The sequence below is a fragment of the Staurois parvus genome, unplaced genomic scaffold (assembly GCF_062004578.1).
Source record: "Staurois parvus isolate SC_StPar_1 unplaced genomic scaffold, SC_StPar_1.0 ptg000047l, whole genome shotgun sequence".
In the NCBI taxonomy this organism is placed as follows: Eukaryota; Metazoa; Chordata; class Amphibia; order Anura; family Ranidae; genus Staurois; species Staurois parvus.
This window is the reverse complement of record NW_028317843.1, coordinates 1,227,374-1,249,938: the sequence shown is the minus strand read 5'-3', so window position 1 is coordinate 1,249,938 and position 22,565 is coordinate 1,227,374. Positions and strand designations below refer to the sequence as shown.

Below are 22,565 nucleotides of genomic sequence, written 5' to 3'. Positions count from 1 at the left end.
AATGTTACTATGAATGACGACTCTCTATAACTTCAGGAAGACAATGAATTTAGAAACTGCGTTTCGAGAATGTTTACAAGAGTACAGAACATTTAAAGAAATTAGAATGTAAAGTCCGATCAAGTCAAATAGGACCAGTAAACATATATATATATATATATACAATTATTATTATTATTCATGATATATTATATATTATTTAGATCTTAGACAATAACACTTTCAAAGTGTAAATGAAGGGAACAGACGCCACATCGACCTCCCCGGTGTGAATATCAGTGTTGGCCTAACTTACCATTAAAAAGACCATATGTAAACCACGCATTTCATAAATATGCAACTCATATTCAACAAACTGTGACCAAAAAAATGCAATAAGAGTCCAATTAGTATCATTGAGCTCCACTTGATAATGCTGTTTTTGCCCCACATGAACTATCACTCACCATATGTAGGTGACCACCTATCTCTAGGATCGTTAATAGCGCTAAAAGGTTGAATCACATTGAGGCTCGGTAACTCAACATCCAATGATACACAAGCTGTTTACATTGGGTACCAGTCCTAAAGGGACTGAAACATGTAAGTGTACATTTATTTCTCTCTTTTTAAATAAACCTATTTGAGTGTTTTTTACGCTATGAGATCTTCTTCTTGTGATTCTTCCCTTTGAGTGAATTCATCTTGTATGGTATGAATCTTCTGGCAAAATGAAGCAGTGGTGAATTTACACGGGAATGCACCACAAGCACTGTTGACCATACTAGAGATAGGTAGTCATCTACATATGGTGAGTGATAGTCCATGTGGGGCACAAACAGCATTGTCAAGTGGTACTTTCCTCATATTGGGACTTAACTTAGAATTTTATGGCATCTTTTTGGTCAGAGTTTATGGAATATGAGTTGCATGTTCCTGACATGCACGGTTTACATATGGTCCTTTTTGGTATACTGTGTTCGATATTATTAACTTCAGCAGTCACTGTATCTTGTTTTACATTTATTTTTCAAAGCACAAGTTCATCCAAGGCACAGAGCTATATTTATTTTATTTTGGCCTCAGCTACCACTCCAGCCATGCCTTCTGATGCATTTCTCCATACCCTCTGGGGCTTGGTCACAGAGGTGACCTCTAGGACCAAGCCCAGGTGGGTGGGGCAAAACATGCCAGAGGGCATGGATAGAATGTTAGCTCACACCAACACTGCTATTCACACCGTGGAGGTTGATATGGCACCTGTTCCCTTCACTTTCATTGCCTAGAATCAATGTCAGGATGCCAGCTCCCACCATCTGCATACCAGCGGGGTAATCTCAGGTCTCCGGATTCAAGTGGCACTGCAAGCCTTATTAGTTATTCAATGTGTAAATGTTAATTCCAAAAGTCATCTAGATTTCAAAGGAGCAAAATAAAAGAGGCTTCTTAATGGAACTGGATAACAAAATTTCATACACATATTAGACTATATACTTACTTTTTAGAGGTGGAATTTATTGGCGCTGGATTTTAACCACTAGCCTACAGGGCACTTATACCCCCTTCCTGCCCAGGCCAATTTCCAGCTTTCAGCGCTGTTGCACTTTGAATGACAATTGCGCGGTCATGCAACACTGTACCCATATGAAATTTTTATAATTTTTTTGTGACAGATAGAGCTTTATTTTGGTGGTATTTAATCACCTCTCGTTTTTTTATTTTTTCTTTAACAAACCAAAAACCACTGAGAAGTTTGAAAAAAAAGTTTTTTCTTAGTTTTTGTTATAAAATAAGTGATTTTTCTCCTTCACTGATGTGCGTTAATGAGGCTGCAGTGATGGGCACTGATAGGCTGCACTGATGGACACTGATAGGTGGCAATGATGGGCACTGATGAGGAGGCACTAGTAGGTGGCACTGATGGGCATTGACAGGCATCACTGATGGGCACTGAAAGGCAGCACTCATATATGGCACTGATAGGCAGCACTGATAGCGGCACTGACTAACACTGTTAGGTGGCACTGACTGGTACTGTTAGGTGGCACTGATAGGCAGCACTGATGGGCACTGATAGGCGGTACTGATGCACACTGATAGGCGGCACTGACTGGCACTGATAGGCGGCACTGACTGGCACTGATATGCGGCACTGATAGGCAGCACTGATTGGCAGCACTGATAGGTGGCACTGACTGGCACTGATGGGTGACACTGAAAGGCAGCTCAGATGGGCACTGATATGTGGCACTGATGTGGCACTGATAGGCACTGAAATGTGGCACTGATGTGGGACTGATGGGCACTGGCAGGTGGCATGGATGAGCACTGAGAGCTGGCACTGATGGACACTGACAGGTGGCGCTGCTGGGGCTGCACAGATCATCAGTGCACACTGATCATCAGTGCTCTGATGATCTGTGTACATATCCACTCCAAGAAATGCCAATTACCGGCTCTCCTCTCCTCACGAGCTGTCAGCGTGACAGCTCGTGAGGAGAGAAATGTCAATAACCGGCATTTCCCTGTTTACATGTGATCAGCTGTGATTGAACACAGCTGATCACATGACCGAGCCAACATCTTTGGCTCTTTCCGTTGATCGGTGATCCGCTCTGTCCTAGGGACACAGCTCACCGCCGATCGCCACGCTGCACGCTCCCTGAGCCGCGTATGTGAGAGAACCGCCTTGCGTCCATCATTTTACTATATGGCGGGCGGGAGGCGCTTAAAATCTTAGCTTTTAGTGCTCAAAAATACACTTGAAAGTAATACAAAATAAACCACTTTAATGATTTGAGTAGATTAGACTTAAAGGAAAAGTTTGGGGTGTGTAAACAAACAAACGCACATACTCACCTCCATGCTGTAGCATTGGTCTGATGCTGCAGCTGTCAGCTCTACCAACAAGATCACCTGACCACTGATCACTCAGTTCCCAATCCACTCTAAGCAGTGAGTGACGACACTTTCTTCTGTGTTCCTCCAACAATCAATGGACTGCCAGGCAAGAGAGGGGGCAGGTGCAGCTGGCTTCAGCTATGCACTGAGAGGCAGATCCATCTGTCCATCAGGCAGGTGGATAGATACCAACATTATGGTGGGGATCCTCCCAGGTCTTGGAGCTGCTCTGTGATGTCAGCAGACAGCAGGCTTTATCCCACTGTTGGCTGATTCTGGATCACAGGAGTGCAAGAGTAAGTGCACTCCTGTGACCCAGAAACAAAGTATGGACAAAAAAAGCTTTAACTACACTTCTTTTTTAAACTGACTACTTTTCCCAAAATGTGCAAATTCAAAATTTTCCTTAAAGTATACCTAAAGCCAACCATTTTTTTTTGGTTTGGATATAGTGAGAAATGATTGGAACCTGTCAGATTTCTGCGCTGTCTTTGTTTCCACTGGGGGATACTTATTGCTGTTTACCCTGTTGGCTGTTGTTTTTGGGACAAAAAATGATGGAAAACCCCAAATTTTACTGCTGTCACTGAAACACAGTGGAATACCGATCATCAGACAGGACCTCTGTGCAAGGTCCTGATCATGTGATCACTGATTGGCCAATCAGTGATCACATGCAGAGTAGTAAGCAAGATGTCACTTCTAACATCATTGCTTACTACGTGTGAAATCTGTGAATGATCACAGCTTGTCACATGGTACAAGGCTATTCACAACAGCCTTGTACCATGTGACAAGCTGTGACCAATCACAGCTCACACAGTATTTCTCAATGGTTGCAAGAATGCAGCCAGAGAGAAGGAGAAATGATTGCTTTTACAGCCTTCATGGGTGTAAAAGCAATCAGTGTAAAAAAAAAAAAATCTTCCTCACCCCACACAAGTAGTACAGTGTCACCATGGTGACACTGTACTGCTAGGGTGACAGTATGTAAAAAAATAAATAATAATATAAAAAAATTAAAAAAAGTTTAAAAATTATAATTTTTGGTTATAAACTAATTTGGGTTATTTTTTTTATTACTAAAAAGATAATGGAATAAATTTTGGCCAAGATTCATGATTAAATACTATTTATTTGCAAAATTTTATAAGAAAAACACTTTTTTTTTCAACATTTTTGGACTTTTTCATTTACATAGCAAAAAAAAAATCCCAGTGGTGAATAAATACCACCAAAATAAAGCTTTATCTGTCTCAAAAAAAAATGCTAAAAAATTCATATGGGTACAGTGTTGCATGACCGCGCAATTGTCATTCAAAGTGTGATAGCGCTGAAAGCTGGAAATTGGCCTGGACAGGAAGGGGGTAAAAGTGTCCAGACTGGAATTGTAGACTAGAATGGATTGATTTTAATAACTACTAAGTAATACTCTTTTTATTTATAAACAACAGCATTCTGCCTAATAAACAGTACATGGCATTGCCACTGCAATATTCCACAGTCTTTCAGATCTTTGTATAGCATCCCATGTACACAGTACTTTTGTCTTTTTGCAATTGTAAGTCACACACCAATTTCAGAATATTGTTCACTGCCCTAAAGAAGAAAATTGAATGCACATTTTAAGTCTTGTCAGAGACTATTTTAAGTTAGTCTTCTGGAAGATATTTCATGCACCCTTTTATTGAAACTTTCTTCCTAGGTTATTTTATTGACACTTTTGCTGAAATCACAGTTCCCTATAGAAGCAATTTTAGACAGTAAAAGGAGAGGAATATAATTATATTCTAATAAAAGAAATAGGATTTTTACAATCCATTTTTACTGTTCCTCACCTAGATAATATATCATTTTCATAGTACTTTTTTATGCCATCGTATTGGCTGACAAAAGTCAGTAAAAGGAAAAACAAACACATAGTTTATTCATAAAATAGCAAAATAGGTTCATAATCAAAAATGTGTGGAAATTGAAACTGAATGTAAAATTAAATAGAAGTATCCAAAGTGCAAATATTTCTACAAACAATTCAGATTTCTTTATTATCCTTGTCATTGACATTGAAACACTAAAAGTTGATAGTTCTTTCAAGGACACAAAGGACAAGGAACACATTGATGAATCACCTGTCAGTTAAAAGGTAAAGTGCACAACTCTTCCCATAACAGTACCCTTATATGTAGGTAGGCTGTGGGGGAAATTTACTAAAGACAAATAGACTATGCACTTTGCAAGTGCAGTTGCACTAATTTTCCCCAGAGCTTAGTAAATGTGGTAAAGCTTGGCTGATTTCCATTATTTTTTTGCTACATCTGGCACACATGGATATGTTAGATTATAATTCATCAGTGGTTATAGCTCTGCATTAGAGCAAAAAACAAAGCAGCCTGGACAGGTAAGCATTAATCATCTTCTTTTGCCTTGTATTGATTGTAATGAGACATGAGAAGAAGGAAGTTTAAAAGTTTAGAAACACGGAGTTGATTTACAAAAAGCAATTAGGCTGTTCACTTTGCAAGAGTGAATGTGATGAAAATTCCATTTGCAAAGAATACCCTATCAGGTACAAGGAAAACATGTATCTTGGTTTAATGATTGGTTCAAAGAAGTCAGCAGAACTCTACCTCATACATTAAGGGAAAATGCCCTTGGAATATTCTCTCAAAAATGTGAACAGACAATTTGCCTTTATTACATCAACCCCAAGGTGTTCAAACACAACACTAGGTCTCCACTGCATGATCCTACTAGTCAGAATCTAAAAAATATAGAAATATATTTTGTATTTCATACAAAACAATGAGTACTTCCTGTTTTCTCTTGGAAGTGATGAAGGGTTCATTCAGATAAATTTACACTATCAGGGAGTATTTTATATTTCTCTCAGCTCCCCATCTATAATTCACCCTTTTTGTTTTTCTTTGTAGCTTTCTTATTTTTTTATATAAAAAATTTAGACTTAAAGTGGAAGAAAAACCCAAGTATGTCTGTTCTTAAAAATGTTCCCCTCCCCCCTCCTCCTATTTCCTACCTGTATAAAAAAACTGTATACCTACCTATTTTTAATCTGGTCATGTGATCTTGCAGCTCTGTGTAAGAGAGTGCTCAATAAAGCCTCTGAATTGTGGGAGTCATGGTGTCACCCATAGGCTCCCATAGCCCAGCCATTGTCAACAATCCCTTTTCTCCCTGCTCGCTGATACAGGAATGTGAAGCTGTGGGATCACATGAACTGACCAAAGTCTGTTAATAATAGATAAATATGCAGATCTTTTTATACAGGTTAGGGCAGGATAGGTAGGAGAAGAGGGAGGGAACATTAGAATAGTTAGACTAGACTTTTCTTCCACTTTAAGTTACCAGGGCTTCCTATAATTTTTGAATCATAAATCCTTTTCTGGCAGTATCATTTGTGGTGATATTGATTTTGTCTCTAACTTAAAGCAGGGGAACAAAATGTAAAAGGTATTTACTGAAAATCATACCCTGAAGAAACTAAAATGCCTATATTGTATTACACAGAAAACCAGCATTTCAATACCATCTGTTTATTTGTTTACCATATGCCAGTGTATGCATTTGTAATATCCTTCATAATATGCTTCATCTGTGCAAGGCATATTCATTATGTTTTAAGTACTCTGTTCTGAACCCCATTGTCTGTTGTGCTACCTAAACATTTACAGAAATGTTAATATGACTGACACTAGATTTATTACCTAACAGAACTTGCACTGAATTGCAAAAAAGGAGAATTTCTGCTTTTTATTCAACTTAAATAAAAAAATGCTTGGTGCTGTATTTAGCTGTTTGTCAATGTATCTTACATTTACACTATACCTGTATTTAGAGATTGCAAAAATATATTTAAAGCCAATATGGCTTTATGTAAAATACAGTAAGGCTACGTTCACACTAGCCTTGTGTGCAGGCGGCAGAGAGGCGTTTGGGAAGCGTTTTTACCGCTTCCCAAACGCCTCTGCCAATTCTGCACATTACAGCACATGGTGCTGTTCTAACGGGAGCGTTTGCGTCGCGTTGCGTCGCTGCAAAATGGACGCCTCTGGTCGAGTCAGGAGGCTTTGAAGCCTCCTATTCTCATCTATGGTGCCGCTCCGCAAACGCCCAGCCGGCGTTTGCGGTGCGGTTGCAGGGCATTTGCGGAGCAGTAACACCACTCAAACTGTATTATAGGCGTTTGTGGGGCGTTATTAACGCTCGGCAAACGCCTAGCAACCGCCACTAAACCGCGCATGCGGCGTTTGCGGAGCGTTTGCCGAGCGTTAAAAAACGCTCCGCAAACGCCGGACCAACGCTTGCCAAACGCTATAGGGGCGTTTGGCAAGCGTTGGTAAAACAGCCAAGTGTGAACGAGCCCTAACTCTTTTATTATTCTTCAAATTAGGGATATCAGGATACTTATTTGTCAGGAGCTGCTATATACATTTTAAAATATTATATTTTTGGAGTTCTTGAAGTTATCACTGTAATAGAGATTTTGGAACTATAAACATTTTTAATATGCAAATGTGCTCCCCCCCTCACAATAATTTTAGAAAAATAGTGTAGTGCCACCCATTACGTACAATTATCATTTTTTTGTTTATCATAAATGTGAAAAAATTAATGAATCTATCATACTAAATAACATAAAAATACATACACAAGAGACTGTGTTATAATTTATACAATATTTATTTTAATAATTTGATTTAATTTTGTCACATTTATGATACACAAAAACTGATGGTTGTACATGATAGGTTGCACTGCCCTATTGTTTTTTTTTTAAAGAAACATTTTTACTTTGATTTGAGATAAAATATATGAATAACAAGCCAAAGGATGCATGTGAAACATATATTTGTATTTTCAAAGTAGTAAAGGATTCACCCTCTGTATTTGTCCTATTTACCATTGTCATTGAAAGTGAAAATAAAACCCCAAATTTTGGGTTGTCCCCAGAAAAGTAATAGGAAACAGGAATTCTTCCAATGGGGACACTAGTTATGGTGACCTGGGGGTCCCCAGGAAATTCCTTTAATTTGCAGGAATTTCCTCGCACTTTTGGATTGGCTATGAAACAGGAAGTAAAGGAAAATCTCTGCAATGGAAAAAAAAATTTGACATGGGTCATAGTCAATGAAAAAAATTGCCTACAGTTCTAGTTTAATGAATCTACATTAGGCAAAAATAAATGCCAAAAGAGTTAGCATGCAAAAGCACTGTTAGTGTTACAATGGAAAAAACCTGGCTATAAGTAGTTAACATAAGAAAAGAATTGAGAAGAGTTAAATCTGTGTTTTTTTATGTGTTCTGTGTTGTGTTTACATGCTCACTGTTCACTTCATGTTCCTGAAGATACAACATGAAACGAGAGGAAATTACTCTCAATAAGACCGATGTCACTGGAACAACTGTAACATTTTGGTTTTCCCATCATTTTCTGTGTTACTGGTCATCAAGTGGTCATTCAACAAGGTGAATTCCCCCTAGCAAGGACGCAGCAGTAAAGACCTGTAGTTCTAATCCATCCATACTGAAAATCTATTGAAAAAAATGAGCTGTACCTAAGACTCTTTTGTCCTTCCTAATGTCCATTTTTCTTTTAATATTATACCCTAATGATAATAATAAAAAAGCACTACATACAGTAGATAGATTTAAAGATTTAAAATGTGCCCATTAGGTTTCCTAATCTGATAGCTCGTGTTTATACCAGTCCTTGATTTTTAGAAAACTATCTTATGTTAACTTTTTCATCACCTATTCATATTTCATTGTTCATTTTAGCTTACCTTACATTAAAATACTCCACAGCCAGAATAATTATTTACATTCATTTAATTCATTTAAATAAACTAAAGTATAAAGAAATAATAACTAAAAGTATGTATGCTTTAATCATGCTGATTGTCCGGGCAACAATGTTGCAAATTTCAACATAAACACTTTCTAGATTGTATAAGAGGGTTTCTTTCAATAATGTTACTAATGTACATATGTCATACTCAATACAAAGCACAATACTAAGTGTTCCCTATAGTCTCTGCAATGTATATTCTCCCAGCAGTATAGTAATTTTAGATGTTCTGATAAGGAACACTTTATATTAAGAAAATCATCAATTCAGTCAATCCAGGTCAGAGTTGTCTAAATGCATAAAACTGTTAAGAGGAGGGATTAGTGGAGAGTGAGCAAATACCTCTATTTCCTCCTCCCCATCCAATGACTGCATGGGAATTAAGCTGGATGTACATTTCAAACTGTCACAGTCTACACTTACCTTTGCACACAGGCCTATGATCGCTCCAAGCTGCAAACACATCGGCAATCCTCTGACAAGTGATTTTTTTTTCACCTTGAAGAACATAGTCTTCATCACAAGAAAACAGTACAGTTGCTCCGAGGCTAAAACAAAACATAATGGGACACAAATAACAAGAGGGAGAAATGGTTACTCTAAAGTTAAAAAAATGACACTGATAATTATAATTACAATTACATATTTACTATTGCTACTATTAATTACATAACCCATCTCATTCATTAAACTTTGTATATGCTATTGCAAAATAGGTCTCAGAACATTTTTCAGAATTTTTTGGAATATGCCAGTCCCTGAAATGTTAACTTAACAGCAAAAAAAACACAATCGGCCAGGATCTCAGTTACAGATCAGTGTAAAGTAAGCCATAGATGCAATTTTCTTTCCTGCAATCACAGGTGAAAGAATAGAAAATGCTCAATTCCTAACTGTGTTGGTGGGGGGAATCCCTTTTGCAATGCTATAGTGTTCTGCCGATGGGGAGACTTCCCTTCCTGCAGAATATAATGATCACTGCTGGCGGCTATAGCTGATGGCAGTGATCACATGCAAAAAATCTAACAGGCTGGTTGTACTGAAGTTGATTAATGGATCAACTTTAGTACAACCAGCCTGCCCATAGATGGATCAAATCTCAGCATGTCCTTGCTGAACCAACAATACAAGGCAAAGGTTTCCTGCGCATAAGTTCTGGCCCAGTAAAAAGGTGGATATTCACATGAAGCTTTGCTGCCCTCTAGGACTGGGGGTGTCCTGTAGTGGCTACAAAAAAAAAAAAAAAAATAGGGAGCACCAATCTAGTACATTATCCTAAAACCTTTTATTATAAAATCAGTTAAGCGACTACTCACAATCAGAGAAGTAAGGGCTCATATACACAGGGCATTTGAAAAACTCTTCTGATCGCTGGAAACTGACTGCTAGAAAATGTAGGTTAAAAACATCAGTTTACCTACTGTGTTTAGCCGCGTTTATGCACATTTGCGTTTAGAAGAATTTTTAAAAGATAACCTTGGGAGACCCTCCCAAATGCCCAGAATGCACTGAAAAATAGCAAATTCACCAAAAAAGGCTACTAAAATACCGTATGAGTTATTTTATCAAGTCATGCGGTATTTTAGTAGTGAACACCATGCAGTACTTTTTTCGGCTGTTAGCAGGATTCCCCATTGACAGCTGAATGTAAAATAAAGATTTGCCGGCAATTAAAAAATAATTTAAAAAATGGCATGGGGTCCCCCCTTCCATCCATACCAAGCCCTTTTGGTCTGGTGTGGATTTTGAGGGGAAGCCCCACACCAATATTTTTTAAAAAAATGGTGTGGGGTTCCCCCCCAAAATCCAAAGAACACCCTTATCCGAGCATGCAGCCTTGCAGATCAGGAAAGGGGGGGCGAGCGAGTGCGAGTGCTCGCCTCTCCTGAACCATACCAGGCCACATGATCTCACCATGGGGGGTGCTTTGGGGCAGAGGGGGCTCCCCCCCAAAGCACCTTGTCCCTTCCCTACAACCCAGGGCTGTGGTTGTGGGGGTCTGCAGGTGGGGGGCTTATCGGAATCTCGCCCCCCCATGTGAATGAGTATGGGGTACATGGTACCGCTACCCATTCACAAAAAAAAAACTGTAGTGTGAAAAAAGACAGGAGACATTCTTTAACAAGTCCTTTATTAAAAGAAGGAAAATAAAAGAATGTCCCCCTGAAGTAAATCCAACGTCAATCATGATGCCCGCTCTCACCACCGCTCCGAAAAAAAGGCTCCTCTTCTGATGCTGGCCCCCAGTCATCACATATCTTACCGCGCCCCTATGTGACATCAGTGACCAGCATGCCCCGGTTGATGATGTCACACGGGGCAGGGTCACAAGGGTGATATCACTGGGTGGCCCTGCCCCTTACATATTTAAGAACTGTTAAACCAGCTCAGAGGCAGACGACCGAAGGCAGGCATTGTGATTGACATTGGATCTACTTCAGGGGACATTCTTTTATTTTCCTTCTTTTAATACAGGTCTTGTCAAAGAATGCCTCCTGTCTTTTTTCACACTGCAGGTTTTTTTTTGTGAATGGGTAGTGGTACCATGTACCCCATACTCATTCACGGGGGGGGCAGGATCTGGAGACCCCCTTGCTAAAGGAGGGTTCCAGATTCTGATAACCCCCTCCTGCAGACCCCCTTGGAGTCAAGGTGGGGGGACAAGGTGCTTTGGGGGGGAGCTCCCCCTACCCCAAAGCAACCCCCATGTTGAGGGAATGTGGCCTGGTATGGTTCAGGAGGGGGGGGCACTCATACTTGCTCTCCCCCCCTTTCCTGACCTGCCAGGCTGCATGCTTGGATGAGGGTCTGGTATGGATTTCGCGGGGGGACCCCCACGCCATTATTTTTTAATTTTGGCATGGGGCTTCCCCTCAAAATCCATAGCAGACCCGAAGGGCTTGGTATGGATGGGAGGGGGGACCCCATGCCATTTTTTAAAATAATTTTTTAATTGCAGGCAATTCTTTCTTTTACATTCAGCTGTCAGTGGGAACCCCGCTGACAGCTGAAATATCAATGCATGCTTTTCACTACTAAAATACCACATGATTTGATAAAATAACTCATGCAGTATTTTAGTAGCCTTCTTTAGTGGATTCAAATGGTTTTTTTTTTTTTTTAAATGCTATGCGGTATCCTACAGCATACTCGGATGCGATAAGATACCGCTTAGTGAATTGTGCCCTGGATATGGACCAGTCAAAAAACGCTTCATGCATTTACAAGCATTTGGCGTTTGAAACAGCGGTAAAATCTACTCCTGAACGCAATTTTGCTGTGTTCAAAAAAACGACTGTAAACTCAACTGCCTGTAAACGACTGTAAATTACATAGTGTACATGGAAACATAGGAAAACATTAGGGAGAGTTCAGGGGCTGCTGAAAAAAATGCAGAAAAGCTCCTGAATATCAGTTTATCAGCTGCAGTGTACATGAGCCCTAAAAAGCGCACTTCAAGCCACACATCCTAGAAAAAATAGAACAGTTTTCCAGACATGGGGGGACCTCACTGGGGTCCCTGTAGGCTGATGTGTTTTAAAGGATGTCCTACTCAGATCCTAATAGCGAATGGTCACTTGGCCAACTAAATAATCTAGTCCTCCACATGGGGGCCAAAAACTCCTCCCCTCATTGCCACACATGGGGGGGAGTAGTACAATGTACCAATCTACAGTGTCAGTCACTGATATAAGTGACTAAACATAATGATAAAACATTTGTAAAAATGTATATATAAGAGAATGAATGAATAAATGTTAACATAAAGAAACTCAGTATTGATGCTGTATCAGAAAACTGAGTATATATTACCCAAAAGATGGAGAATGGTCATATCCTGAGGGCTTCCCTATTATGATGACCTGTGGGATGCAATATTCTCAAGCCGGTGTTCTCAGCCAAGCTGGAACACTTGCTACTATTTGTAACGGGAAGTGGCAGCCGGAAATCTGTTCCAGCAGGCACTTCCAGTCTTCCTCTATATCACATCCAATCCTCGGCTAGCCACCATATTTGTTGAGCCATTCACTAGAGGGCAAATGTGACTAACAAGGTGGAACCTATCCACAGACTACGGCACCCATATTGGATAAAAAGGCTTCCATGGAGGGACATGATATCCATACAGCTGGCCAAATGACTATATGCAATGAGGGGAGGAGTTGTTGGCTCCCATGGGGAGGAATAGATTATTTAGTTGTCCAAGTGAACATTTGCTACTAGGCTCTGAGGAAGAAGGACATCCTTCAAAACATGTCAGCCTATAGGGACCCCAGTGAGTTCCCCTATGTCTGGAAAACTGTTGCATTTGGCCACGGATGTATGGCTTGAAGTGTGCTTTTTTATTTCACTAATTGTGAGTAGTTACTTTGCTGATTTTATTTAAAAAAAGTTTTAGGATAATGCACTAGGTTGGTGTGTCCTCTTTTTCTTCTCTGTTGTTGTCCTTGCTGAACCAGCTGAAATTCCACCCATCTATGGCTGTCTTAACTCACTAAATAAAAAAAATCAGATAAATAATTTTAAGTATTGGTACCATATCACACCAACTGATAGGATATATGAAATGAGGCTGCCCTTACTAACTGTTAATACTTTCCTATCTAAATTTGTTTTACAAACATCCACTATGACTAAATTAGGAAATGATTTAGCAGCAGGGCATTTTAAATACATAGTTTAGATAGATTACACCAGCACATGCTCACTGACAGGCTGCCAATCTGCTGTGCAACTTGTGTTTTGCCTCTTTCTAATATTTTAATTGATATTTTTGTATTCGTGCTTTTTAAACTTCCCACATACATACTGGATGATTTTCATAAAACCAGATGCATGTTATGTGAATATAATTTTTTCTAAGAATGATTTTTGATATATTTAAAGGACCAATATTGTAAATGTTTAGCATGCCCTAATGATAAAACATAGACAATGTCAGCACATTATTTATTCTAAAGTCTTTTGCAAACTTTGTACTACTAAACCATTAATAATTTTGGAGTTTGAAATAGCCTGCACCATTTGCTTTTTCAGAGGTGCCCAGGCTGATCTCTATTATTACACATTTGGACCATTCCATTTTGTTAATTTTTCTTTTATGAATAATGTCCTGGCACAGTACCTGGTGTTCCAATAAACCTTGTGTCCAAATGACAAATGGCCAGCATGCTCAGTCTTACAGTGTGACCACACATGTCCAAACGCTGGAAGCTAACTTGACTGTCTGTCAGACTCAGTGTGGCAGCTCTCAGCACTTGGAATATATTGCAGCAGTTTCACTTGCCTTGTCATATTGACAGGCTGAGTTGGCTGCATGCCATTCACTTGCCATTTCAGCATGGGACACTTCTGTTGTCTATATTCTGGAAAAGGATCAAAATAACGATGGAGGTAACTGGATTGCTTCAGATAGTTTAAGGAGCTTCTGAAAATTATACCTTCAATAAAAAGAAAAAATACCCAGAATGGTTCAAGATGAATAGCCTGGGCTCCTGAAGTGGTTGTACAGACTGACTGGCTCAATATCTCTGCTGGAAGTGTATTCCAAGCATCAAGTACTCTTTCAGTACAATAATACTTTCTGGGATCAGTTTTGAACTTTCCTCTAGTTAGTTTAAGGTCACGTCCCCGTGTTCTTGATTTTGGTTTCATGTTGAAAATACTGCCCTCCTGAACCTTATTCACCCCCTTGATGTATTTAAAGGTTTCAATCATGTCTCCCCTTTTCCTTCTTTCCTCCAGACTGTACATGTTAAGTTCCTAAAGTCGCTCTTGATATTTCACTCTTGATATCAAGTTGCTCTTGATATATTTTTATAACAAATAAGCATTTATACAGAATACTGTGTTGGCAAACTTTCTCACAGGAAAGCCTTGCACTGATTGTTAGCTTTCTGACAGCCTGTATTAATCCACTAGCTAAAGAACCGAGGAATTAGCAGAGGAATATATGGCATATCAGCTGCTCCTTGACAGATATATATTTATAATTTGTGGTAAAGTGTATGTTTCAGTCATAGACCTTTGAGACTGGATAATATTTGATTAGTACATTGTTTCAGACAATTGAGCCACATTTCCATAGTGATGTCACTAATAGTATTTTTTGTTTATAGAACACTTGTATAAAATGACCGTGCTAAAATCACCTAAAACATAATTATTTCGGATTATTTTTTACCTAAAGTTTGAGCCTATTCTTTTCCCGTTTTCTGGTTCTCCTGGATCAGGACACAAATTTGATGCTTGCTTTATACCTCCCTCATTTACTGTGAAAAAAAAACATTTTATAACATTAATGCACATAGGTGACATAATGTAATACAGATAAACATTGTAAAAAAAAAATCACACACAAGCAGAAATAAATGTGTAAATAATGCCAGGTTTTTACCAAATACATTTTTTTTTTACCAAAAGAAAATTGAACGTCCATTGTTTGCAGGCATTCCAGACTTAATCCAGCTAACAACTGCAAAAAATATAACTAATATTATCAAAAAGACAATTGTAAGGATTTTGATCCCTCTATGGTAAAGCATTGTCCTATACTTTTCAACAGAATTATACACTGCAATGAAGTGAGAAAGTTAAGTAATGGCTTTGCATTTATTTTCAGTTATGAAGGTTTTATGCTATTTTTAAAAAATATTTTAAGTTCAACGTATGTGCCAGTTAAGCTCCTCCTTATTTATTGAAACCTGCTGACTTGTATATATTACAGCTGTAAGGGGATACGATTGTACCAGAGCCCAGTTTCACTTATAGTGAGCTTCAAAACCAATGAATTAAAATTTAATTTCTTACACCTAAGTACTCCACCAGCTAATTTGCAAGTGCTGCCAAGGTAATTGGAAAACAAAATAAGACAAATAGGAGCAAAGCAGGCTTGAGGCCTTAAATGTGATTTTTGCAGAAAGCATTAAAACCATCATTACTGAAACCAAGTGAAGCATCTACCTACCTCCCCTTACATCATCCTCCTCAGCATTATGTTCATTACTAAAGTAATAATATATTTTTTTCCACCTCAAGTGCCAACTATATATGAGAAACTTTAACCATTTTATATCTGTAGACATAAACATATTTTGATTTAACCAAACATACATATAGATGGCCTTACATTGTTATTATCCTTTGCAAACACAACACAGTTATATTTGGGTGCAGCACATTTTGTAGGAAGTTGCAGCATACAGTAAACTATAATATTTAATTGCTTGAAATCATAGATTGTTTAGATATTAATAAAAATAAAAAAAATAATTATTTTATCATAATAAAATATTGATTCTAAAGCTTGAATAAAAAAAAATAACATGTTATTCTTACCTGCTCTGTGCAATAGTTTTTGCACAGAGCAACCCTGATCTTCTTTTTGGGTCTCCTGCTGACATTCCTGGCATCTCCTCACTGCCAAGTGACCCCAATGGTGTATTTAGGTTTTGTACTGCCTTAGGCAACAGAAAAATCGTCTGCCCCCACAGACACCGACCAACACAACCGAAGAGAACCGGACATTGACCAACAACACCCCTGCCCCTCCATATATAGATAGAAACACTCATCTGGACATCCCTGGGAACGAGAGTCAGGCTCTACTTACACCATCAAGCAGCCTCTCTCAGATTACACCGGGTTCCCATTGCGCGTGTCCCTTCTTCCATCTCTTCTTCTGAAGGGAGGTGCTGCCCCCCTGAAAAATGGCACTCTAGGCAAGTGCCTTGTTTGCCTTCTGGTAAATACACCGCTGAGTGACCCCAATAGCAAGCTTCTTGCTATGAAGACAATCAAGCAAGCTTGCTCCAGATAATACTGTTTTCACCTTTTTCATTCAATTTTTCTTTCAGTAAACATGATCTCCTCTAGCCTCTTCGCAGTCACTTTCTGTCTAAATGCACTTGCTTCATCAGTGGTTGCTATTATTGCTCAGGGTGGGTTCCCTAATGTGAAAACAGCAAGATATGGATGCACAATGAGCACAACATCTTATAATCTCCACTGGAAATGCAGGCGACAATGTGACAATGCAGGAGAGCAATAGGGAGACAGGGATTGAGCATTGTCATCCCACAACAGGAAAACCTGCACAAGGATTTTCAAGGTAGGACCACACAGTAATATTTTAATGAAAGTTTATGATTTAAAAGTATTGAAAATAACTTCTGAAGTTACATCAACATGTTACATATAATGAAAAATGGGATTTTACTGACTTGGTTTAGATTTACTTCAATTCTACTTTAGATCTGCTTTAAATAATGTATATACTTTTGGAATGGGGGAGGTCCATTTTTATTTATTAAAAAAAACAACTAGTTAAGGTATAACTAAGAACAAAGCTTTTATATGTTGGAGAAAGTGGAGATTAATTATTTGTCCTATTTTTCATTTTCATTGAGAATGAAAGTGAAAGAAAATCCCAAATTTTGGGTTGTCACCAGAACAGTAATAAAGGGGGACACCAGCTCTGGTGACCTGTGGCGACAACCAGGGATTCCCTCACTTTAGAAGGATTTCCTCTTACTTCCTGTTTCAGCTCTGGGACAGGAAGTGAAAGGAAATATTCTCAATGGGAAACAGATGGCAAAAATAAATCTGACAACCCTCCCTTACTCTATCCTTAATGGAAAAAAAAATCCTTTAGCTCTACCCTAATTATGGAAACACATTTTTAACCTTTTCTAGAGCAATATATTTTAGGAAAGGCTCTTAAAACTATCCGTGCCATAATTGCATCTTTTTCTGCATCACATTCTTAAAGCACCCTGAGCAATTTATTCAAATTTCAAGTATTAATTTATTACCAAACCCAGGACCCTTCATTCACTATATCTGGTCTCCCGCAGTACACAAAACATGGAAATGCAATTATTTTAGTAAATATAAACTGCTAAATACCTTTCTCATCAGCAGTTACAGCAGTCTTGTGACTTCTATCAGTGTCTGGCTGAGCACTGATTCATCTTGTAGGAGTAGTTTTTATTCAGTCTGGACAGCACTGATTGGCTCTGTGCCAGTCATAAGCACCCCCCCCCCCCCAAAAAAAAAACTATCCTGCAATACACACTAAACAGAACATGTGCAGACTTGCCACTCCTGCTCTGTACTATGGCAGATGGATTGGGGACAGTAAAAGAAGGGGATGATCAGAGAGGACAGGATCAAAAAGTCTTTTTACACAATACTATTAACCCCTTAGGTTCCACAGTGAGTATAACAAGCATTATTTACTGCATATATAGACTGATTTTACTGTTGTGGATTTAGTAACACTTTAAATGAGAATATCATTTGCTCTTTCCTAGGGTTCAAATGCTCCTTAATAATTACCTCACTGATGTAAATTATTGGCTCAACTTGTGGATTATAGTAGACGTATACACTGTATCTGGTTTAGGTTAAAAGGGTGAGATCCCCCACAAGACCAATATCTTCATATTGCAATTTCCCTGCTAGAAATTGTATTGGTACTTTTTAGCTGCATAAAAATATACACACTCATAGTATGAATGCATGGTAAAAATGGTATACTCCTAGATACTCTGAGTTTCTACGACTGTCATATTATTATGTCATTACATATTATGAGTGATGATTACTAGAAATGATTGATGACAATAACTGCTTCAGATGTTGATGATTAAGGATGGTGATGCTTGAGGAGGATGAGTAATATAGATAAAAAATGATGATGTTTAGATGACAAAGATGCTGGTACTGGTGGCAATGAGTATTGATTATGTTTAATAAAGATTATCTTTCAAAGAAAGATAATTAGGGCTATTGAACAAGGTAAAACAACTATCTATAGGAAGCAAGAGTTAGTTTGATTCAAGTAAACAGAAATCTGATTGTCTGTTCTTGGTTTCTGTTTTTCATAGTATCATAGTTAGTCTGGCTGAAAAAAGACAAAAGTCTATCCAGTTCAATCATTAAAAAAAAATTGTAATCCTATACCCATAGTTGATCCAGGGGAAGGCAAAAAAAACCCAGCAAAGCATAATCCAATTTGCTCCTGCAGGGGAACAAAATTCCTTTCTGATCCCTCAAGAGGCAATTGGATATTCCCTGGATTGACTTTATCTATAAATGTTAGTATCCAGTTATATTCTGTGTATCTAAGAAAGAATCCAGGCCTTTTTTAAAGCAATCCACTGAGCTGGCCAGAATCAACTCTTGAGGGAGTCTATTCCACATTTTCACAGCTCTCACTGTGAAGAAACCTTTCCATGTTTGGAGATTACATTTCTTTTCCTCCAGAAGTAATTATTAGAATTAAGAATGAATGACCATTTTTGCTAGAAGTAGGAAGAAATAATGCTGTACTCAAAATAATTAGTGCAATTTCTTTCTGCCAGGAAACAATCTTTACTTTGTGTAATACTTGAGCTGTGATAAAACTTCTTACATGAACTTTGGCACAACCCAAAACAAAAACTTGACTAATGAAAGTGAAATAATTTATTGGACGAGCCCTTCTAATATTGAAAATGTTGTTCATGCTACTTCATTTTTCAGTATGGTAACCATTTTAACAACAACAGATCACACTACAGAAGATAACAGTGGTCAGAAAAATAGAATAATTCTAAATCATGCCACAAGATTATAATTAGTAGCTCTGCTGCCAGGTACTTATAATTATATTCATCCAGGGAATCACATCTGGTCTTTCCTATCGGCTTTTGGCAAGATAGGGTACAGTGTGAGATCAATGTTATTAATGATCCTACAAGCAAGTATGCCAGCTTTATCTCAGATGTTCAGATTAACACATGATGACTTCTGGGACTGACCTTAGTCAGCAACAAATAAGAACAGATATAACAAGCAACAAACATGTAACAGTGATAGAAGGTGTGACCCTTCGCTATGGAGTACTTCATCATCTGCTATGACAAATAAACTAGATGAATTATCCCTTTATGCTCCTGGGACATACACTTTGCTCCTGAATATCAATCCCTAGCAGGTAGTAAATATATTTTAAACAGCAGCATTTTTCTTCAGTATATTACTCCACTCACTTTGTGGTTTAAAAAGTCTTGGAAGTCCATATCTTTTACATTAAAAAAAGAACACCATGCAATACACAAATCCCAACTCTACAAAACTCTAAAAATGAACTCCCTTATGGTTGGTTAAATATGCAAATTAAAAGTTTTGTTCTGTCTGTTTATTAAGTGCAAAAATATTTGTCCTCATCATCTAGAAATAACTTCCTGTGATCTTCCTGTGATCTCTGCCTCTGATAATTGTAATCAATTCCTATTCTTTCCACTTCTCTCTGTGGATTACAATACATCCCCCCCTTTATGGAAAGGTAAAGATTGGGAGTATTCTGCAGTCCTCCTGTCCAAGGATGACAGCATTGCGTCTCCACATATACGGTGAGTGAACATTGTCACTCAAGGACATGGAGTGTATTATGGCCATAGTCAAAAAGTAAGAGTAAGGGAAGATAATCCAGAAAAAAGAGAAGTAATGCAGCCATCACATCCAAAAACTGGCAAACTGCAATAAATTCATTTTTTTTTCTTGGTTTCAGATACATTTAAAAGTATAAACTGTGATGCTACAGTACACAGTGACTGTAGAAAATGTTACTGTGGAATTTAGGAAAAAGAAACCATAGAAACCACTTGACATTATTTAAAGTGACAGTACACTCTAATGAAAAAAAATCTATTCAAGTATGTAATTTAACTAAAATAAAAAATCTTCTATATCTCTCTGCCTCCGCTAGATCTCCAAATTCCTTTTTTTTTCTGCTGTGATCCAACTTCCTGTTGGAAGATGGATAAGGTTGTTCTCCATGGTCCCAATGTATGTAGGAACTTATCCACTCTCTCATTCTGGTGATGGATTATGGACTATAGGATTTGCAAAGTGCACATCACTGCAACTAACGTGTACTGCTCATCCCAAACAAACAAAAGGAAAAGGAGGAAAAAAGGACAATGAGAGGTTCAGGAACTCACTGGTGACATTACAAGGATGCCACAAAACACAATGAGAAAAACAAAATCATTAAAAATAGTTTATTGCACCATTAAGTATTGATTGTGTATGGATTATTTTGGAAAATAAGGATATTGTTTTGTATCACTTTCTGTTTTAAAAGTTTTTTTTTCCTGACTGTAGCGCACTTCAGGTTCAGGTATTCAATGTGCTTCTCTTTGTTTTCAGCATGTTTCACATTTATGTAAACATCACAGCTTTATGTGTCTAGCTAGACAAGAAAGAAGTCAAGTTTTTCTAAAATAGATATAAAAAAAATTAATGAGAAATAGCAGATAGTTTAGTTTAACTCTAAACCCTTGGATATTAACACTTTTACACTTTTATTTCTAAAACCTCCCTCTCTCTTCAGAGTTTTATACTCAAATCAAAACAAGTAGAAAAGAATAGGGCTCATATAATATATATATATATATATATATATATATATACATTAAATGACAAAATACAGGTAAATATATCTTTGCAAATGGGGAAGTAAATAAGTTACACATTGTTGCAATTTGCAAGTTAGGAGTGAAATAAATGTACTTCAAAGAATGTGCAAAGAGAGTCCCTGAATGAGGTCTAAGTGGAAAATTAATAATTACTTACAGTAATTCAAAGTTCAAGAGTACCTTACTGAATGTGTTAAGGAGGCACTTCTGGCATCCCGGATCCAGAGTTTCAAGTGTGAATGAAATTTTGGAAGTATGTGATGAGCTCTCGTAAAGGAGTGTTCCATAAGGAAGTGATCAATGAGAACCAGCAAAAGTTTATTAAAGCCATTTTCTTATACGTGATGTCAACACTGTCAATAGCCACTGGGAGGAGGTTCCAATGTCCCACTACAAGCAGTGTTGAGGTATGTATGTCAGTGCTGCTTTGCAAGGAGGGGGAACAGTAATAAGGATCAGTCACCCAGCTCAAGGAGAGAGGATAACAGAAACAAGATTGGGGGAAGGTAAAGCAGTACATTTCCAATAGCTATGCATCTGTTATGATCAAAGTTGAGATTTAATATAACCATGGGTAAATTCTGTGTTTTGTCTGTTCTGTCAAATATATATCATATTTAGCTAATTATTCATATTCTTACAGATTCTAAGCCAAGAAGCTTGCTAATTAAGCACATGAAACTGGAAGAACTATTGAGCAACCATCAAAACTTTGACTTTTATTAGTTTTACCATTTTAACATTACACTTTGAGTTAGTTATTGGAAAGTAAAGTAGACCAATGACAGATAAATAGATTTTTATTTTCCAAATGGATAATGATTTATTCTAAAAGCTGGCATCATGGTATGGCTGTAGGTTTCTGGCTATGTTCACTATGAGAAGTATTGCAGCAAAACTGAGAAGTGTATACTGGGGATGATTTAATAAAAGGAGTTGAGAAAATGTACTTATCTTAGTAAATAATGTAATGCTTTGGTCATGTAAACCATTCAATCATGTGCAGAGCAACATCATGGTTTTTTTCTTTCATTCTTTATAAAATACTGGATTTGCAAAATGAACATAGCTTAAAATGTTACTAAACCCCGGACTCTGCATTCACTATATCTGATCTCCCACAGTACACTCAAAATGGAAATGCAATTATTTTAGTAAATACAAACTGCTATATACCTTTTCTCATCAGCAGTTAGAGCGTGCTTGTGACTTCAGCAGAGCACTGGTTAAAGCTTTTGAGGAGGAGTTTTTATTCTGCTCTAGGAGGGTGATAAAGTCCTAACCATCTGTCTGGAAGGTGCTGATTGGCCCTGTGCTGATCTCATGCACTCTCCCAAGAAGAAAAAAAAAAA

General features: G+C 37.8%; 1 protein-coding gene across 1 annotated transcript in view; it reads right to left on the bottom strand.

The window, feature by feature from the left end:
- The window catches only part of CSMD3 (CUB and Sushi multiple domains 3), a 1,455,553-nt gene that overhangs the window by 683,625 nt on the left and 749,363 nt on the right, over nt 1-22,565 (bottom strand). The window contains exons 9-10 of the mRNA XM_089664334.1: nt 14,931-15,018; nt 9,170-9,294 (exon numbers count right to left, since the gene is read on the bottom strand). Of these exons, the coding sequence (XP_089520460.1) occupies nt 9,170-9,294; nt 14,931-15,018 (213 nt within the window). The remainder of the gene's footprint in view (nt 1-9,169; nt 9,295-14,930; nt 15,019-22,565) is intronic.